The sequence below is a fragment of the Micromys minutus genome (genome assembly GCF_963924665.1).
Source record: "Micromys minutus genome assembly, chromosome: 16".
Lineage (NCBI taxonomy): Eukaryota > Metazoa > Chordata > Mammalia > Rodentia > Muridae > Micromys > Micromys minutus.
The window spans coordinates 39,164,781-39,181,597 of NC_137985.1; the positions used below are offsets into that span (position 1 = coordinate 39,164,781).

The 16,817-nt window shown below is 45.2% G+C and overlaps 1 protein-coding gene across 2 annotated transcripts in view; it reads left to right on the plus strand.

The window, feature by feature from the left end:
• The first annotated feature begins 502 nt into the window (after positions 1–502).
• The window catches only part of SIK3 (SIK family kinase 3), a 197,806-nt gene continuing 181,491 nt past the window's right edge, over positions 503–16,817 (plus strand). For both annotated transcript variants that reach the window (XM_080930375.1, XM_080930376.1), the window contains exon 1: positions 503–792. In XM_080930375.1, coding sequence (XP_080786501.1) covers positions 520–792 — 273 coding nt within the window. In that variant the 5' untranslated portion in view covers positions 503–519. The remainder of the gene's footprint in view (positions 793–16,817) is intronic.

Sequence of the window (16,817 nt, forward strand, 5' to 3'; positions counted from 1 at the left end):
TTCCTGCCTCTGTGGCCTCCAGGGCTAAAGTGGGACAAGGCTGGTATTTTTGGTGATGAGGAAATCCTTTTAAGGGAGGTTTGCTGGTGACTGAACTGGGACACAGGTCGGAACAGGGATCCCATCAGCGAACCAGGGGCCACGGGGGATCTGGTTCTGGGGTCTCCCATCTCATATCCCTACCTCGCTAGGCGCGGCGGAAGCTTAGAAGTTGCTGCTTGACCCTCGACGTTTTCACTGCCTGTTCCCCAGAGGGGGGCACTAGGGAGCCGGCGCCTCAGGAACAGGGACCCACGCGGGAAGGTCGAGTTCGCCCGGTGAGGTCACGGTTGCCATGGCTTCGGGCAGTGACGCGCGTCCGCACGTGACGCGCGGTTGCCATGGTGCCGGGCGCCCGGCGGCGCGGGAGCCCCGCCTCCCGGAGTGACGTCTGTCGACAACCCCCCTCTTTCGGCCCCCCCGCGCCCCCTCCCCCCCGGCCGGCTCCCCGCGGCCCCGGAGGTTTCACTGCACAACAAGATGGCGGCGGCGGCGGCGAGCGGAGCTGGCGGGGTTGCCGTCGCCGGAGCAGGGGGAGCCGGGCCGGCCGGCCGCCTGCTGCCTCCGCCCGCCGCGGGGCCCCCGGCAGCCCCCGCCGCAGTGCCCCCGGCCGCCTGTCCGCCGCGTCCCACAGCCCCGGCCTCTCGCGGGTCGATGGCCGCTCGCATCGGCTACTACGAGATCGACCGCACCATCGGCAAGGGCAACTTCGCTGTGGTCAAACGGGCCACGCACCTCGTCACCAAGGCCAAGGTAGTGGCGCTGGGGACCGCGCGGCTGCGGGCTGCGCTGCCCGGGGGTGGGGGGGGCGTTGCAGGGCGGCGGGGCCAGGGGAGTCCTCGATTCCCCGGGGTTCGGGTCAGGGTCAGCAGTGGGGACCGGTGCGGGCGGGAGAAAGCAGGGACCTCAGAGCGGAGGGGTTCCGGTGGGGGGGGGGACACCGGGAACTTAGCCCTGGACCCCGAAGAGGTCCCCAGGGCTGTGCGCAGCGTCCAAAGGGGGGGGGGTGACTGGAAAGGAGGCGTTGGAACTCTCAGGGGGTCGGCGGACTGCACGCCAAGAAGACTCCGGAACCAGCAATTAGGAAACCATCAGAATGAGGACAGGGGCATATGAAATGTGGACCACAGGATGGGGGGGAGACTGGCTGCCTGAGACTTCCCAGGACGGCTATGGTACGGGCTGAGGGTATGCAGTGGGTGCAAGGCTCCGGGAGATAAGAAGGACCTGGCACCTATGCCAGAGAAAGGAATCCACGTTTGATTATTTAAGACTGGTAGATGGTGTCAGTCGGAAGCCCGAGGAGTATACTTGATTATTGGAGGAGGCAGTGAGGAAAACAGGGAAATAAGGGGGGAAAATGGAATGCACCCTTGACCAAATGTCCCAAAGGGTCAGGGTTCCTGGTAGCACTAGCTAACCAAGGGTTAAACAATTTAGGCTAGAAGGTTTGCTGGTTATTTTTAGTTGTCAGGGGGTCTGGAATTGTGGGCTTTGTAGAGCTCGGGGTGGGTTTTTTTTTAGTGGGGAAGAGAACCGCGGGACTGACACTACAGAATTACACTCATTTGGGCCCTTTGGTTCCCAAGGGATTTAAGGAGCTGCAGGAGTGAAATTGGCCAAGGTCAGTTAGGAAGCCGTGCATGTATACTCATACAATATTTTTTCCCAAGGAAACAGAGTTTTCCACATCTTCCTTCGTGGAGAGTATCGAGGAATCATTTAGTTTTGATGGAACCCACCAAGCCCATTTGAATTCCCAGTTATCCTGTGCTCAACAGCACACTTAAATGGACACTTTTAATGCAGTCCTTCGTTATATTTTAAACGGTAGCTTTGAGTTTTTCTTCAGCCTGGCTAATGAAAAACCTTTACCACCTATGCGGCTTCCTACCCGAGACACAGGACCCCCTCCTCACCTCCTCCTCACCCTAGCCGCTGTTTATCTTAGCCTACCTTGTTTTGGCTTTTATGCCAGTCACTCCCTGCCAGAAGCCTAGAGACTTATCTGGGCCTTGTCTCTTGCTTAGTGGCAACCTGAAAGTTCCTTTCTTGCCTCTTTCTGTCAAAGACTACGAGGGGCCCTTCTTCCGAGGGTGGCTGGGTGGGTGGCGGCGGCCCGAGTGATTGGTCAGTTTCACTTCCTCTGGTGGGACCCCTTCAAGCCTTTTTGTCAGTTTTTACCAGAGGCCTCTCAAGTCTTCAGAGCCCAGTGACATACTCAAGTGCGCCCCTCCTGTTGCAGTCCCTCAGACCCGAAGCTGTAGTTTGAGCCTGCATCTCCTTACCCCCTACAGTGTGTTTACAGTTGGCCAAGTCAAACTTGTGTTTACAAACATAATGCCTCAGTTCCTTGTTTTCTCTCCCACTCAGCTTCAGTGATTATTTTGCTCTGGCCTCTGGGACATGGTCTCCACAAACATAATTGGTTGTCTGGCTGTGTTCTCTATGATTGACAGAAATTTGAATCTTTATATCAGAATATTGATTTAGAAAAATCTATGACAAGCTGGGTTGAGTGTCTTAGAAACATAATTGCAAACAGTTGATTCTTGGCTTTATATATATAAAAGGGACATTTCTGTTTTCAGTAGTCAGCAAAGCCAGTGCCTAATTATGGTTGGTTTGGCTGCCTTCGTGTGTGTGTGTGTGTGTGTGTGTGTGTGTGTGTGTGTGTGTGTGTGTGTGTGTGTGTATCCTTTAGGACTGCAGCCTTTACAGCATTGGCAGTGGCTTGTTTATGGACGGGTGTCACTGTTTATGTTGGTTTTTATCTTTGATCGTTTGCGGTGTGCAGTTATGCAGTTCCTATGTATGGAAATATCCAGACTTGAATGAGGCTGAAGTGGCTGGGACAATGAGTTGCATGTGTGGGAGAGACCACACCAGCATTTGTTTGTGCTTCTGTAGCAGTGTGCAGTTAGTTCCCTGGCTCTAGCTCTTTAAACGCCTCTGACCTGAGTGAAGCTGGATTCACAGGGAGCTGTCACGTGCTCAGGGTGATCCGTGGGCATAGTTTGGCCAGTTCCCTGCTTATCTCAATGCATTTGGAAGGGTCCTTCAACACTGACAGCTGAGATGTTCCCAGCAGCTGCTGACAGACGCTGGGATGGCCTATTAAGGCCGTGGCTTGGTTATATAATGGCAGGGAAGGTGCCTAGGTACTAGAAGTTGCTGGAGCTGCTGTTCCTCGGGAAGCTAGGCTTTTCTCCCCATGCCCTACAGGGTCTATCTTCTGCAGTCAGGTCAAACAGAGGCAAACGATTGTTCTTCTTCCCTGTCTCCTTCTGCAATGGGTTATTTGTTTGCTTCTTTAAAGCTGTATGCTTTTTTTCCCCCCTTTCTGTTTTCTCCTTTATGTCACCGAATGGTCTGAGGTTTTCTTCTAATGTGTGTAGAGATCAGACACAGGTAGCAGTGGCGGTGCCTGTGTCAGCAGAAGGCGGTGTGGCAATAGGCATTTCCTATACGTTGAAGAACTATTTATGAGCCCCTCTTCCTCTGTGACCCATTCCAAGGTCTAAGAAGCTAAAGCAAACTTCATTTATTGACTAAGCTACTGCACCTCTGTCCAACAATAAGAGAAGCTGGCCCCCATCCAGACTCTGTTAACTCAAACTTCCCAGAGTAGGACCCAGGAGCGAATAAAATGTTGAAAAGAAAAGGAAGCAAAGGAACCCATTATTTTTCTCTTGGTCGTTGGGACCTTTGCAGCATGGCTTCCAGGTGCTGAGTGTTCACGTTCCAGCACTGCGGTGCTGCCAGCCAGCGTCGCTGCAGAAGGCTCCCAGGAACCACAGGCTATGCTCAGCAGCTCAGCCTGGCTTTCTCCTACCTGCAGTGATTTCCTTTTTAAAAATTTCTTTTGAGACATGTTGCCCAAGGTTCTCTGTCTTTCTGGTAGAATATTATAAAGTATTTTTAAATATAAAGATTTTTTAAAAATTATATCTCCCCTCTTCCCTGATTACTTATAGTCTGTTTCCTGAGCCTAATTGTACCTTCAAGCTAGCTAGATGAACAGAACAAAGACTAGCTATATTCTGTGTGTATTTAAAAAGCTACACAGGACTAGGAGAGCTTTTGGCCAAATATTTGTAAGCTGTGATTTTGGCGTGTATCCATCAGTTGCCTGTCAGTGCATTGTGGTGAGGGCTTCAGCGTTGCCTAGAACTGCCTGGTTTGAATCCATTGCTGGTCAAGGGTGGGGTAGTGCTGGGCCCTGATTAGGGGCTAAACCTCTCTGTGCTTGGATTTCTTCATCTACCATGGGATGCCAGTAGCATTCACCCCACAAGCTTCAGCGTTGGGCAGGTTAACTGTTATGTGCAATGCTGGTTAGGAAGGAGTAGGTAAGGCAAGTCTTTATTTCTTCAGGTGCTGGGGTCAGTACGGTGAGGAAGACTGGCTAGTCCCCCCTCACCCTTTTTAAATTTTATACTCTGGGAAGAGCTATGTATCCCAAGTGCCATTGATTCTGGACAGGGAGACACAAGCTGCGTGTCACGCGTTCATCCAAGGGGGAAAAGGCAGTTTGCTACTATTTCAAGTGCTACTTTGAAGTTCCTCCATGTGCTCCTCTAGTCCAAGCTCATCTGAGAGAAACTCTTGGTGACCTTCTTGCCTCAGATCCCTTGGTGCTGGGATTATAGCCATGAGCCACCACATTGGACTATGAAGTTTATGCAGAACAGTCTTTCATTTAGCATGATTTTTATTTTGTTTATCCTTATTTATTTTTTTTAAACAAGAGACTTATCTGATAAAAATATTGGCTTTTGTTTTGGGCCATCTCAAAGTATTTAGTAGCAGTGCTAGGGATTGAACTCAGTTACATGAATGTTTGTAACCACAGATGCACATCCTCAACCTTTTTGTTTGTCCTTCACCGCTCAACCCCCAGATTCTCTATGTAGCTCAGGCTAGCCTGGAACTCCCTGTGTACCCCACGAAGGCCTTGAATTTAAAAACTGCTTTTTTAAAATTTGTTTCTCAGACGTTGGATTCTAAGTTTGTACTACGTTACATGGCTTTTTCCTTTCTTACTTTAAAACTTATCTTCAAATTAACTAATTAATTTAAGTGTACGGTGTTTGTTGGCCTCTGTACCACCTGCAACTGATGCCCCTGGAGGCCAGATGAGACATTAGATTCGCTGGAACTGTTGTGAGCCATCAGCCTTATGGGAGTTGGGGAACCTTGGTCCCCTGGAAGAGCATCCAGTGCCCTTAACTACTGAGCCGTCTCTCCAACCCCTCATTATTTTCTTTTTCTTTTTCTTTTTTTTTTCTTTTCTTTTTGAGGCAGGGTCCAGTCTGCTTTTTATCTCACCACCCCCAAGTCACCCGGTATGCTGGGGTTACATGCAGGCCCTCACCTGATGTGCTGGGGTTACATGCAGCCTCTCACCTTGCTCAAATTTTCATTGTTCTTTTGTAACTAATTTTTGTCATATTGATGATGGAGCAATTTTTTGAATTCAATAGTTTTCTTCAGGGATTCACCTAGAATTCTATGGAAAATATGAAAACTGTTACCACATATTTGCAGCTGGGCTTAGAGGTACATGCCTGTGATCCTAGCTCATGGGAGGCTAAGGCAGTTCCAGCTCAAGGCCAGCTGGAAATTCATAGAGAGACCTTCACGGAGAAACCCAAAACAAAATGATTTGCACTTTGCTTTTGTGTACAGGGTGTGATACTTAGAAGGCTTAGTCTAGCTTGTTGCATGCTTCCATCCCCATCCCCCACCCCCATCCCTGGGAAGCCATCTACCATTGAGGATGTATCATGAGCTCAGGATTTTAAAATTTACATGTGTCACAGAGAAAGCATTTTGCCCTAAATCCATTCCAGGGCTTATCAGGGACATATTTTCGAAGGGTGTGTTTTACTGCAGACTCAGTTCATGAAGACTCCAAGCCAGACTTCTGCCTTTAAACAGTACAGCGAAGCAGATGAGCACATGGATGTGCCCTTCAGAAAGCAGGAGCAGAGTCATCAGGAAACAGAAGAGAGGAAAGAAATCCAAAGCAGCTTTTGCATTTCTACAGTAGGGATGACAGTCCAGCCTTAGACCACGTAGAGGTGATTGTTAAAGGATGCCGGGTTCATTTGTCCCTTGTGATGGGGTCACCCCTTTGCCTGCCCTGTGAGGTGCTAAGGCCAATTAGGACTAGCCTCTGCCGAGTCAGAGCCCCAATATTCCACTTTCAGCATCGAAGATGTTTATTTTAACATTCTGACATTGGTGCCAACTCCCTAGAAAGTCATAGATCTGGCTCAAGCCGGAGGTGCCCAGACCGGTTGTCTCTGGGCCAGAAATGCTGTTTCATTTTCCAAGCATCAGTCTGGCTAGTGTTTTTTGGTGTGTGGCATAAAGGAGAGCAAAATTCATGCTCTGAAAATAAAAAGAAATGTTCTTTATTTACATGAGGCTCTGATGTTGTGAAAGGTACCTAAGACATTTCTGCAGAGTGGAATTTTCCCTTACACATTCATTCATTCATTCATTCATTCATTCATTCATTCATTCAGGAAGGTTGTTTGATGGGTTCCAGCTTTGGAATACATTATTTAAAAAGAGACACATACAAGCAAAACAAGACAAACAAAAACCCATCTGGAATATATTTTCATTTATTTTGACGTAAGTCATAGAGATCAGACCCACCCCCAGGAGGGATTAAAGGCATACCCCTGCACACGCACAGTAGATAAATAACAGAATAGAGTCTTAACAAAAAAAAAAACCCAGTACCTGCTGGCACATGCTTTAGATCCCAGTGCTCTGGAGACAGGTGGCAGATCTTTCTTGAATTGGTGGCTAACCTGGTCTACATAGGAGTTCTAGGACAGACAGAACCCTGTCTCAGAAAACTAAAACGAAATCAAACCACCACCACCACAACAAAAGCCACTCCTCAATACCATGGAGAAAACGAATGGGCTGGAGACTGTGGGGAAGGATGTAACTTCAGATAGGCCATAGAAAGCAAGATGGGGCTTTAGCTGAGACCTGAATAGTGAGGAGAATACAGCTTTGAAAGACTGAGGAGACGGAACGTTTTAAGCAGAGGGAATGGCAAGTGTGTAGACCCTGGAGTCAGAAAGGCCCATCCAAAGTTTAGGCCTAAGACCACGTGGCTAACGCTTCAGTACCCAGAGGATCGATGGTAAGGGATGAGGTCAGACAGGGAAAAGGTCCGGATTGTGCAGCCCTTCTAGTGTACACTGTCAGTTGGCTGTGACCAGGTGGGTATCAGACAGCAGCACAGCAAATGTGGATAACCTCTGCTTGGTGTGTTTTCAAAACCCATGGTGATTATCTTATGACTAAGAGGAAAAAACCAACCAACCTGTCTATCTATTTACTTATCTATTGAGGCAGGGGAGGCAAGCATTTAATAGCATAGATTCTTTTCACTGTTAGAGAATGCTATCCGTGTTCCTTGCTGAATTTACTGGGCACAAAAAGGACAGCTCCATCTTACAGAACTAGATACATCCATACCTTGGTGATATAGATGAGAAAAAGATAACTTTTAAATTTGGTTCTGATTTCTGGCATAAGCTATACCTTTTCTCTGTGTGGCCGTCTGTCCCTCACCTATTGGGCAGTTTCCTGGTCCCTCTTATTTCAGAGTAACCCCTTTATTGGTGTGTTGGTAGAGTTGGAGTGTTCCCTGGGTGACTTGTGATAGTGTTCAAAATATATCTAGTCTCCTGGGCTTTTGTCCTTGTATAGGAAATCATTTCTGGATAGTTAGCCAAAGCAGTGTCCTTGTGAAGCCTCAGCAGTCTGGGATGAATGCGCTTGCAAGCTCTGTGTTTAACCTGCTCAGAGCAGAGTCTCCTCAGCTAGTGAGGAACTGCTGCTTGGGCCATCACGAGGCTATTTCTAGCAAGTATGTGACCATTGGTACACAAGGACTCTAATACTCAGAATTAAGCCTTTCAAAGAGGTAGAAATCAGTTGGGTGTGGCACACACCTGTAATCCTAGCACTTTGCAGGTAGAGGAAGGGAGGTGAGGAGTTCAAGGCTCTGCTCTTAGTAGATTGCAGGCTAATCTAAGTTTAAATCTAAAAGAAAACTAGGAATCAGACTGTGAGCACGTCACTACATTTCCCAGAGAACCAATAGGAAGGAGAAGAGACCCCAGTGCGTCTTTAGATTTGTCTGTGTGGGCAAGGCTTACTCAGATGGAAAATTTTGACTAAAGTTAAATTTAAGTTTTGATTAAGAAGTTCTGCCGAGTTTCAGCTCTAACACCTGCTCGACAAGAGCAAGCCCTTTCTTACAGCTCCCTGCAGATATGCACATCTAGGTTTCCGTGTTTCTCCTTACCCTTTCTTTCTCCCCTCCTCTCCCTCCCTTCCTTATTTTCTTGAGAGGTATGTTCTCACTACATAGCTGCGTCTTTATGAGACCTGCTCAGTCAGATACATACCCTGGGTCCAGGTGGGGCTGACAACTCTTTATCTCGAGTTCCTCTTAATCTGTCTCTAATTTCTGGTTTGAAGGCCATCTGTACACGTTCTCCATCTCTGTCCTCAGCTGTCAGGTGACAGCTGCATACACATTCACTACATACACCAGGGGCCTGGACTTGTACCGGTCCTCTTGCCTCTGCCTCCTGTGTACAGTGATTATAGGTGTGGCCACCATAGCCAGTTTATGGGCGGTGGGGACTGATCCCAAGACGTTACGTAGAGTAACGTAGGTCTGTCTTTTAACCTACGATACAGACCAGGCTGGCCTCACAGAGATCTGCCTGCCTCTGCTTCCTGAGTGCTGATCCTAAAGGCATTTGCTACCACACCGGTCAACCTGCCTTCTTATCAGATCCAGTGGCCTAGGAAACATTTGGAAAATAGAAATAAGGGCTGGCTGGGATGGCTCATAAAGTTCTTGCTGTGCAAGTGTGTAAGTGTGAGGACTGAATCTAGGTTTGGAGCTCAGAGCATGGGGACACGCACATCATGCCGGGAGCAGAGATGGGGCTCAGTAACTAGTCAGTCTGGACTAATTGCTTTAGGTTCTGTGCAAGTAAGCTGGAGGGGCTGAGATGGCTCAGTGGTTAAGAATGCTTCCTGCTGTTCTAGAGGACCAGGAAATAGTTCCCAGCACTCACATCAGGTGGCTTCCGGGGATCTGACACCTTCTGGCCTTCCTTCACACTTGTGCTGTGTGTTCACACAGGCTACACTTATGAATTCAAACAATAAAAGAAAGTATTAGAAAAACATACAAATGAAATTGGAGAATGATGGACACCCAGTGTTGACATCTGGTCTCCCCATGTGCATACATGGGTGCACACACCTGTATACACACGCACCCCCCCAACACACAACTTGTGGGAGTTGGCTCTTTCCTACTGTGTGGGCAGGAAGTGGGGTCAGTCGGTTTGGCATCAGGTGCCTTCACTTGCTGAGTCATCTTGTTGGCCCCTCTGCATTTCTTAGTTGTATTTCATAAACACAAGGGTTTCTTGAATCAGTTTAAGGGCTAGCTGCTGTTTATTTCCTGGAAAACCATTGTTTTAAAAATAAAAAAACAGGCAACTTCTATCTTCTATTGTGTGATAGGATAGCACAGTTTAAGAATTCAGTGCAATTATATACCTGTTACTTAGTTTGAATAAAATGTTCACTGAGTGGTGAAGTTTGTGATTCTACAGAGGATCATAGCTTAGTTCTCAGTACTCACGTCGGATACCTTACAGCCATTTATATCTCTAGCTCCAGGGGCATCTGTCATCTCTGGCCCCTGTGGGCATCTGCACTCTATATGTTCCTCCACCCCATCCATAGAAATAAAAATAATAAAAAATGGATTTTAAAAATATGTGGAGAAAGATAAAAATTGGGGTTTGTTATATTTTCATTTTTTTGGGTTGTAAATTACATTTATGGAGTGTGTGTGTCTGAGTATATATGTATATGTATGTGTATATGTGTGTGTATATGTATATGTATGTGTGTGTGTGCATGTTCATGTCTTATTGTATAATGGAAGACAGAGAATACCTTCTGGGAGGTCTCTCCTTCTACCCTGTGACCCTAGGGATGGGATGGGGTGGGATGCAGGTTGGCGGGCCCAACAAGCCTTTACTTGTTCAGCCTGGTCTCTGGCCCTATTCATACGCCCAGACTGTCCTTGAACTTACAGGCCCAACAAGCCCTTACTCTGTTCAGCCTCTTGAAAACTGGGGCTATACACACACATCACCCTTCCAGAAGTAATACCTTGTGCTGTGTTATATGCAATGCTAGGTTGGGGCTTAGACCCAGGGCCTGGTGATCACTTGGTAAACTCTACCACAGAGCATTATCCCCAGCCTTATGCACCTCGGGTTTTAAATGGAAAGGTCTTTCAAATTCCAGCCTCATAGGGGTTACTTCCCTTAGTTTACACCCCAAATATGGTCAGTATGGTCAGCCAGCTTTCCCCTTCTGCTTTGAGGTGCTTCTCTCTGTCAGACTGTGGTCTCTTCCTGAAAGAACTTCAGACTTCTTGTTCTTTGCTTTATAACTATGTGATCCAATTTAAAAAACAAAACAAGACACCTTTCTGTTTTCCATTACTGGCCAGTGGTCTTTCTTTCTTTAATTGGTCTTAACTGTTTAAGAGTTAATTCAACTAGTCTTTCTTGTGCCATGTATATGAAAAAAGTAGCAGATATTGGTACAAGAAATTATGTTTTATTATTCTCAGGGTAGGCAAGTGGTTAGGAGCATTTGAATACTTGTAGAGTATAGATTCAAAATGGAGGGAGGAAGAGCAGCCGAGTTCAGAGCAATATATTCCTTTACCTCAACCACACAGTCTATTTTTACTGCCTCTCTTCTACCACCTTTCCCTTTTATTCTGCTCACAAAAATAACATTGTGCTCCTGGAACAACGTTGGGGAAAATCAGGAAATTATGAAGAAGCAGACGGGAAAATGTCATCCATAATCCTGCCACTCAGAGGCAGTAGTTATTGAGACTGTAAAATACTCTTGCCGGCTTAGGTACTGGAAACTAGTTAGGGTCCTGTCACGACTGCTGTGTGTCAGCCTCTCTGACCCTCTTTGTACTGTCAGTGGGAGCCATTCATGAGCATTGGCTTTAACGGGCATGTGGTTTAGGGACCCAACTACTGTTGTGCTTGTTTGTTTGTTTTGAGCCTTTTCCACAGTTTTTTATTTCATAATTTAATTTTTTTTTAAAAACGTGGCAACTGTGTTGGCACCTGAGTCTTTGGAGTATTTTTGATCTTTTGCTTTAGGTAGATTGTTAAAAGTGAAATTACTGGGCCAGAGGGCACACATGTTTGTGAGACACTGGATACTTATATTGCCACATTGCTTTCCAGAAAGATTGCAGTGGTTCGCTTGGCAGCAGTGGGTGAGAAGGCCCTCCAGCAGCTGACAGTTCTGTCTGTCTGTCTGTCTGACCTGGTCCTTCTGCCTGCATTGGCATAGGGGTCTCCTGCCCCTGCAGACACAGCCCTCAGACATACCACTTGCCCCATCTCTAGCTGCCCTTTCCCTGAGCCAGATTTGTACATCTAACCTTCCCCTGGCTGTTCATGAATCACTCTTCTGTCTGGACCTCTCATAGAGGGACATGAATGGCAAGAAGAGGCTGTTGAAGGAGAAACAGGGTGTCACAGAAACAGGCTGTTGACCACCTGAACCATTTTTGTTTCTCTTTGTTACTTATTTATTTGTTTTTGAGACAAGTTCTCATTATATAACCTAAACTGACCTCAAACCCAAACTTTCCTGCCTTAATCTACAGGTCTGGGCCACAGTGTTCAGCTTTGGTTTATATATTATTTTTATTACTCACTTAAAACCATCTGTAATAGGATCTGATGTTCCCTTCTGGTGTATCTGAAGACAGCAACAGTGTACTCATATACATAAATAAAATAAACCTTAAAAAATACTTATTTCATATTCAGGCAGTGGTGGTGCATACACTTTTTTAACCCCAGCCTTGGGAGGCAGAGGTGGGCAGATTTCTGAGTTCCAGGGCAGCCAGGGCTACACAGAAAAAGAGAAACCCTGTCCAAAAAAAAAAAAAAAAAAAAAAAAAAAAGACACATTTTGTGTGTGTGTGTGTGTGTGTGTGTGTGTGTATGTGTGTGTGTGTGTATGTGTGTGTGTGTGTGTGTGTGTAGGTGCCCATAGAGATAAGGAGGGTGTCTGATCCTTGGTCACAGGTATTTGTGAGCCAAACTCTTGTCCTCTGATAGAGCACTGGTAACCACTGAGACATTTTCTCAGCCCAAGTACTTTTTAAAAACCCCTGTGGGTTTCCCTACCTCCTTTTTTCCCTTACAGTATATTTAAGAAACACATTGATTAATATTTGAATGTAGGGTCAAGGGATTTTTCTTTGATCTGTTCGGCATCCCTTCATTTTTTTCATTAAGCACGTGTATAGTTCATGATGACTTCAGTGTTGCCCAGTGTTGCATTGCTTTTGAAATAGGAACTTAAGGCATCGACCAAGTGGTATAAGTTAAGTCCTTGACTCTTATGTGCCCTCTCTCTTTCTCTCTCTTGCCCATGTCTCACCCATATCTAATTTGACTTTACTTTAAAAACCTTACTAAATTTGTTTCAAGTTGAATGCTTAGTTTTTACCAAAGCATTCTTATACCCCCCTAATTTTTATCAGTTTACCTGATGTTTAATTAAATCCCATCACTATAATAGGAAGAGCGATTAGTATGAATAGGTATGAAAACAAACAAACAAAAAACCTAGGGACTGGCTCAGTGGTAGAGTCTGTGTCTGTCATGTGTGAGCTTTGGAAAGTAACTACTGGTAAGGGACAGACAGCAACGGTGTCAGCCAAGTCCCTGTGTTCAAGGAATGTCCTAGTGGGGGAGGCTGCATATTGTGCAGAGAGAGTTTGTCACTGTGCCTGCAGTGGCTTCGGAGCATCAGAGGTAGGTGACTTTTTAAACTAGTTAGTGCCTTTAGAGGATGTCTTCCCGGATGTGTCTTAATGAGATAATTATTGAACTTCAAAAATCAACTCAGCATGCAAAATAATGGGTTTCATTATAACATTTTTATACATACATGTGCTTTTACTTGAATTAATTTAAAATTATAAGTAAGCTAAAGCTGCTAGGAGTTTGAGGACAAGATATTTCACAGCATTTTTTTTTTTTTTTTACTATCTTATATACTTTTGGGTGATATTTTTGTCCATTTATGTTAGAATTTGCATGAATTGAACTGAATTTGATAACGGGCCACGATGTTAAAAAAAAAAAAAAAACAGCCAACTCGGAGGGAAAGAGCCCCACGTCTCTAGATGAAAGGTTTGTATCCGCTCGCTGCCACTGTAGTGTTCCATGGAACAAGTTGACATTTTCATGTAGTAACTTGTTTTCTGTCCCTGGCAGGCAGTTCTCTTCGGATGCCATGAGAAACAGAATTGTTTTTATTGTGGAAGGCAGGAACAGAGCTGTGTGTTTCTTAGATTGCTCGGCACCTGCAGGATTCCTTACTTCTGTCTCTGCTTCCTGCCTCCTGTTGTCCTCTCCTTCTGTCAAAATGTTCCCATGTTGCATAAGCAGCGTTCTGACAATACATGAGGTTTTTAGTAGCTTTTTTTTTTAACCCGAAAAATAATGTTTTTAGTGATTGTATGTTCTTGGCTTATTTTCCAGTTCTGACTCAACAGCCCTACTGTTCTAGCCGAATGGGGTGGTTGTATCTGGCCGTGATCTTTGTGTCCCAGTCAGCTGCAGAATTGGGCTTTTGCATGTTGTACCTAAATAGCTTCTGTGAATGTAGTTGTTCTGGGAGGCAATTAAATGTTGAGCTGGTATTTTCGGATCTCTTTAAAGAATATAACAATGCTGATGAAGAAAATAGCTTGTTTGAAGCTTGTTACTCATGAGCCTCTGACATGTAGAAGAGGAGCCGGTGATTTGAGCCCACTGGCTCTGACTTCATTGTCTTCCTTTTGAGTCAGCAGCTACAGGCTCTAATTGTACCATCAGGGAAAGGGGATAGGCACTGAGTCACAGTTTCTGCCATGTGTCAGTGCTTCTTAATGTTCAAGACCACACATCCATTTTTGGAGACAGACTATAGTCTTTTTTATATAAACTTTTTTTTTTTTTTTTTTTTTTTTTTTTTTTTTTTTTTTTTTTTTGGTGTGTGGTGTTGCTCGTGGCCTTTCAAATAAGTGGAGGTCGGAGGTTTTAGGAGTTGGTTCTCTTCTTCCACCAGGAGGGTCTCAAACTCAGGTCCTCAGGGTTAGCTTCAAGCCCTTTTACCTACTGAGTCATCTTGCCAACCCTAGAATCAATCTCTCTCTCTCCATTTATTTATTTGAGACAGGGTCCTGTGTGTTTGTGTGACCCTGGCTGTCCTGGAACTCTTTTTGTAGCCTCCAACTCATAGAGATCTTTCTGTCTCTGCCTCCCGAATGCTAAGTTGTACACTACTATTCCCCCCCCCCCCCCCATTTAAAAACCGGGTTTCAGATGTATTATCTAAATGTCCAAGGCCCTCTGCAGCAGTAAGCAGTTCTGGTGGTGCTAAGGCAGTCTCAGCTCCACTAGTCACCCTTGACTTTGGGCAGACAGCTGACTTTGGCAGAGCATGCACTCTTTTTCATTAACACGCCGCCAACTGCATCTTCAGGTCTGGTTCAGACACAGGATAACCTCCAGTTTACATGTTAAAGCGCATTGACAGTTGTGCTGCTGACACTCCCAGCCTCAAGGGGTTACCAATCAACTCTATAGATTTGCCTCTTCAGGCCTTTCATATAAGTGGAGTTTGTGATACTTCCCCTTTTTTATCTGGCCTTTTTCATGTAGTACAGGTTTTTCAAGGTTGAGCCACCCAGCCTTTTCTGGAATTTCATTTTTTTTTCATGACAGAATAATAGTCCTCTGTATAGATGTACTGCATTTTGTTTATCTTTGTATGGATTGCATGTTGTGATGCTTTTGCTTTTTTGCCTGTTAGGAGAAATGCTATTGTAAATATTCATGTGCAGCTTTTTGGGGAGTTGCATATCCTTACTTCTCTTGTATAGATACTTCATAGTAGAATTGCTCGGTCATATGGTGATGCCATGAAGAACCGCCAAGTACTTTCTAGAGTGGTTGCCCTGCTTTCCTCTCCCCACACCCCATAGTGTGTGAAGTTTTAGTTCCTCTCCACGGAAACATAACCTCCTGTTTTGGTTTGTCATCTGTTGGGAATGAGGCAGCATTGCATGGTGCTTTGGAGTTGCAGCTACCTGACTAATGGTGCAAGCATCTGTTCACATGCAATGAAGGCTTTGAGAGAAATGGCGGTTTACATTCTTTTCCCAGTTTACAATTTGGCGGTCTTTCTTGCTGAGTTACAGGCGTTACAATCTTTATCTTTTTTACTTTTTATTGCTGTTTTGAGAAAGCATCTTGGCGTGTAGCACAGGCTGATTACAAGCCCACCTGTGTGCGTTTCTGTGCATGTCCTAGGTACACATTTTGCATCAAATCTGTGATTTACAAATCTTCTCCCATGGTCTGTGGCTTGTCACTGACTTTTCAGCAGTTTTACTGCCACACAGGGATTTTACATTTGACTTTTCTTATTTGTACAGTAAGTTCAATTCTGAAATCATATGTGAAGTGGTCTTTTTCTGTATGATCATTGGGTTGATTCCTGTTGTTTTTTTTTTTTTTTTTTTGAAATAAGGTCTCTCTGTGTATCCCTGGCTATCCTAGAACTTGCTGTGTGGACCACGGATCTCCAGCTCAGAGATCTGCCTGCCTCTGCCTCTAGAGTGCTGGGATTAATGGCATGTTCAGCCAGGTCCCACTGATTTCTTTTTCTTTCTTTCTTTTCTTTTCTTTTTAAATTTATTTAATCTTTAAAACTAGATCCCCCTTTTGAGACTGGGTCTTTTACACTTATTATCTATTATTATAAGTGTTGTGTGTGTGTGTGTGTGTGTGTGTGGTGTACATGGATGGGTGCCACACTGCACAAGGGCAGCTGTGTGGAGTTCATGCTCTCCTTTCCCCTTTACAAAGGGGTTGAACTACGGCTGCAGATCGTAACTCTATCCCGTTAGCAGTTTTGCTGCTCTGAATTTGCTGCACGCTCCGGCTGACTCTGATACGAAACTCTTGGGGTTACAGCTGTCTGCTTGTTTCTAAGAGTTTAGGTTTTTAAAAATAATTGCTTTAAAAAAAGATTTATTTATTTTATGTATATGAGTACACTGTAGCTATCTTCAGACACACCAGAAGGGGACGTCAGATCTCATTACAGATAGTTGTGAGCCACCATGTGGTTGCTGGGATTTGAACTCAGGACCCCTGGAAGCGTAGTCAGTGCTCTTAACCGCTGAGCCATCTCTCCAGCCTGCTTTTTCTTTTTGAGGGAGACCCATGTGTAGAAGAAATCTGGTTCTTCCTCCCAGTCACATGTTCCCAGAAATAAGTCTCAGACTCAAAATATATTTACAAACACCTTGGCCACATAGCTAGGCTTTTTCTCTTATTAGATCACAACTTAAATTATCTTATTTATGTTAATCTACATTCTCCCAAAGGACTGATTACCAGTGTTCAGGTAATCATGGGTCGGTCTAGTCACATCTTATTGGGTGGATCTCCTTGGCCTGGCTCTCTTCTAGAATTCTTTCTCCTCCTGGAAGTCCCACCTTCTAGTCTACTCCTTCCTATAGGCCATAGGCTTTTAAATTGGCAGGTGATGAGTCCATACAGTACACAGATTTTCTCTATGAT